At 60.5% G+C, this 932-nt stretch overlaps 1 protein-coding gene across 1 annotated transcript in view; it reads right to left on the bottom strand.

Annotated features, from left to right (window-relative positions):
• The window catches only part of UPF3B (UPF3B regulator of nonsense mediated mRNA decay), a 14,892-nt gene extending 14,444 nt beyond the window's left edge, over nt 1-448 (bottom strand). The window contains exon 1 of the mRNA XM_077753058.1: nt 242-448. Coding sequence (XP_077609184.1) covers nt 242-373 — 132 coding nt within the window. The 5' untranslated portion in view covers nt 374-448. The remainder of the gene's footprint in view (nt 1-241) is intronic.
• Between the last annotated feature and the right edge of the window lie 484 nt (nt 449-932).

The following is a 932-nucleotide window of genomic DNA, read 5'->3' as shown; positions in this document are numbered from 1 at the left end:
CACCTCAACCGTCTCATCTAAGAATCCCTCCCTTTTCCCGCACTCGCACCCCGGGGTTTGGCCGAAAGGGGGGCTCCCTCCATCTCCGGCCAGTGGATGAAGACAGGGCGACGCGATTTTTCACACAGGTAAAGAAGCGGAGGGGCAGACTGGGAGAGGGAAGAGGCCAGCCCCCTCCCAACCATCCTCGCGGGTGGCCGACCCGTCCCGCCCTCTCCCGGGCCAACAGCCGGCCAGGCACCTTGCTCAGCGCCTCCTTCTTCTCCTTATTTCGATCCTGCTTNGAGGCTCCACCGCTGCTGCCCGTGGCCCCCGGGGGAGTCAACAGGGTTACTCGCTTCTCTTTAGGCCTATGATCCTTCTCCTCCTTCATGGCCACGGTTTCGCTCCTGATATCCGCAGCTCGGCCTAAACGCCGCTACGCCGGGCACCTACGACGCCCGGCCCACTCCCGCCTAGCTCCGCCCCCAACAAACGCCCCTAGTGATAAGCCAGGCCCCGCGTTCCATTGGGCCCGGCCAGGATCTCGCGAGACTTCAGGGCGCCAGGCTTCCTTTGATGGGAAGGTCTTAGCACCTGGTCTTAACTTCCCGCCGGCCGAAATCCCCTGGTGGCCCAGACTCCCTCGGGGCGGCTTGTCTCACGTCATTAGCAACTCCGCCATCTTGGCTAGAACCACTCTTTCGAGGACTACAAATCCCGGCATGCAAAGCAGCTAGCCGCTCCTGGCCAGGCGTCTGGAGCCACTGACGGATCAGTATCTCTATTTGTGAGTAAATGGAATCTTTACTCTTGAAAGTTTAGTGTTTTTCAGATCAAAAGATAGGTTCCGGGGCGCCTGGGTGGCTGAGTCGGTTAAGCGTCCGGCTTCGGCTCAGGTCATGATATCGCGGTTCGTGGGTTCGAATCCTGCGTCGGGCTCTGTGCTGATC

This window comes from Crocuta crocuta, unplaced genomic scaffold (genome assembly GCF_008692635.1).
Source record: "Crocuta crocuta isolate KB4526 unplaced genomic scaffold, BGI_CrCroc_1.0 scaffold944, whole genome shotgun sequence".
Classification (NCBI taxonomy): domain Eukaryota; kingdom Metazoa; phylum Chordata; class Mammalia; order Carnivora; family Hyaenidae; genus Crocuta; species Crocuta crocuta.
The sequence above is the reverse complement of the archived record's forward strand: the minus strand, read 5'-3'. Positions and strand labels throughout refer to the sequence as shown.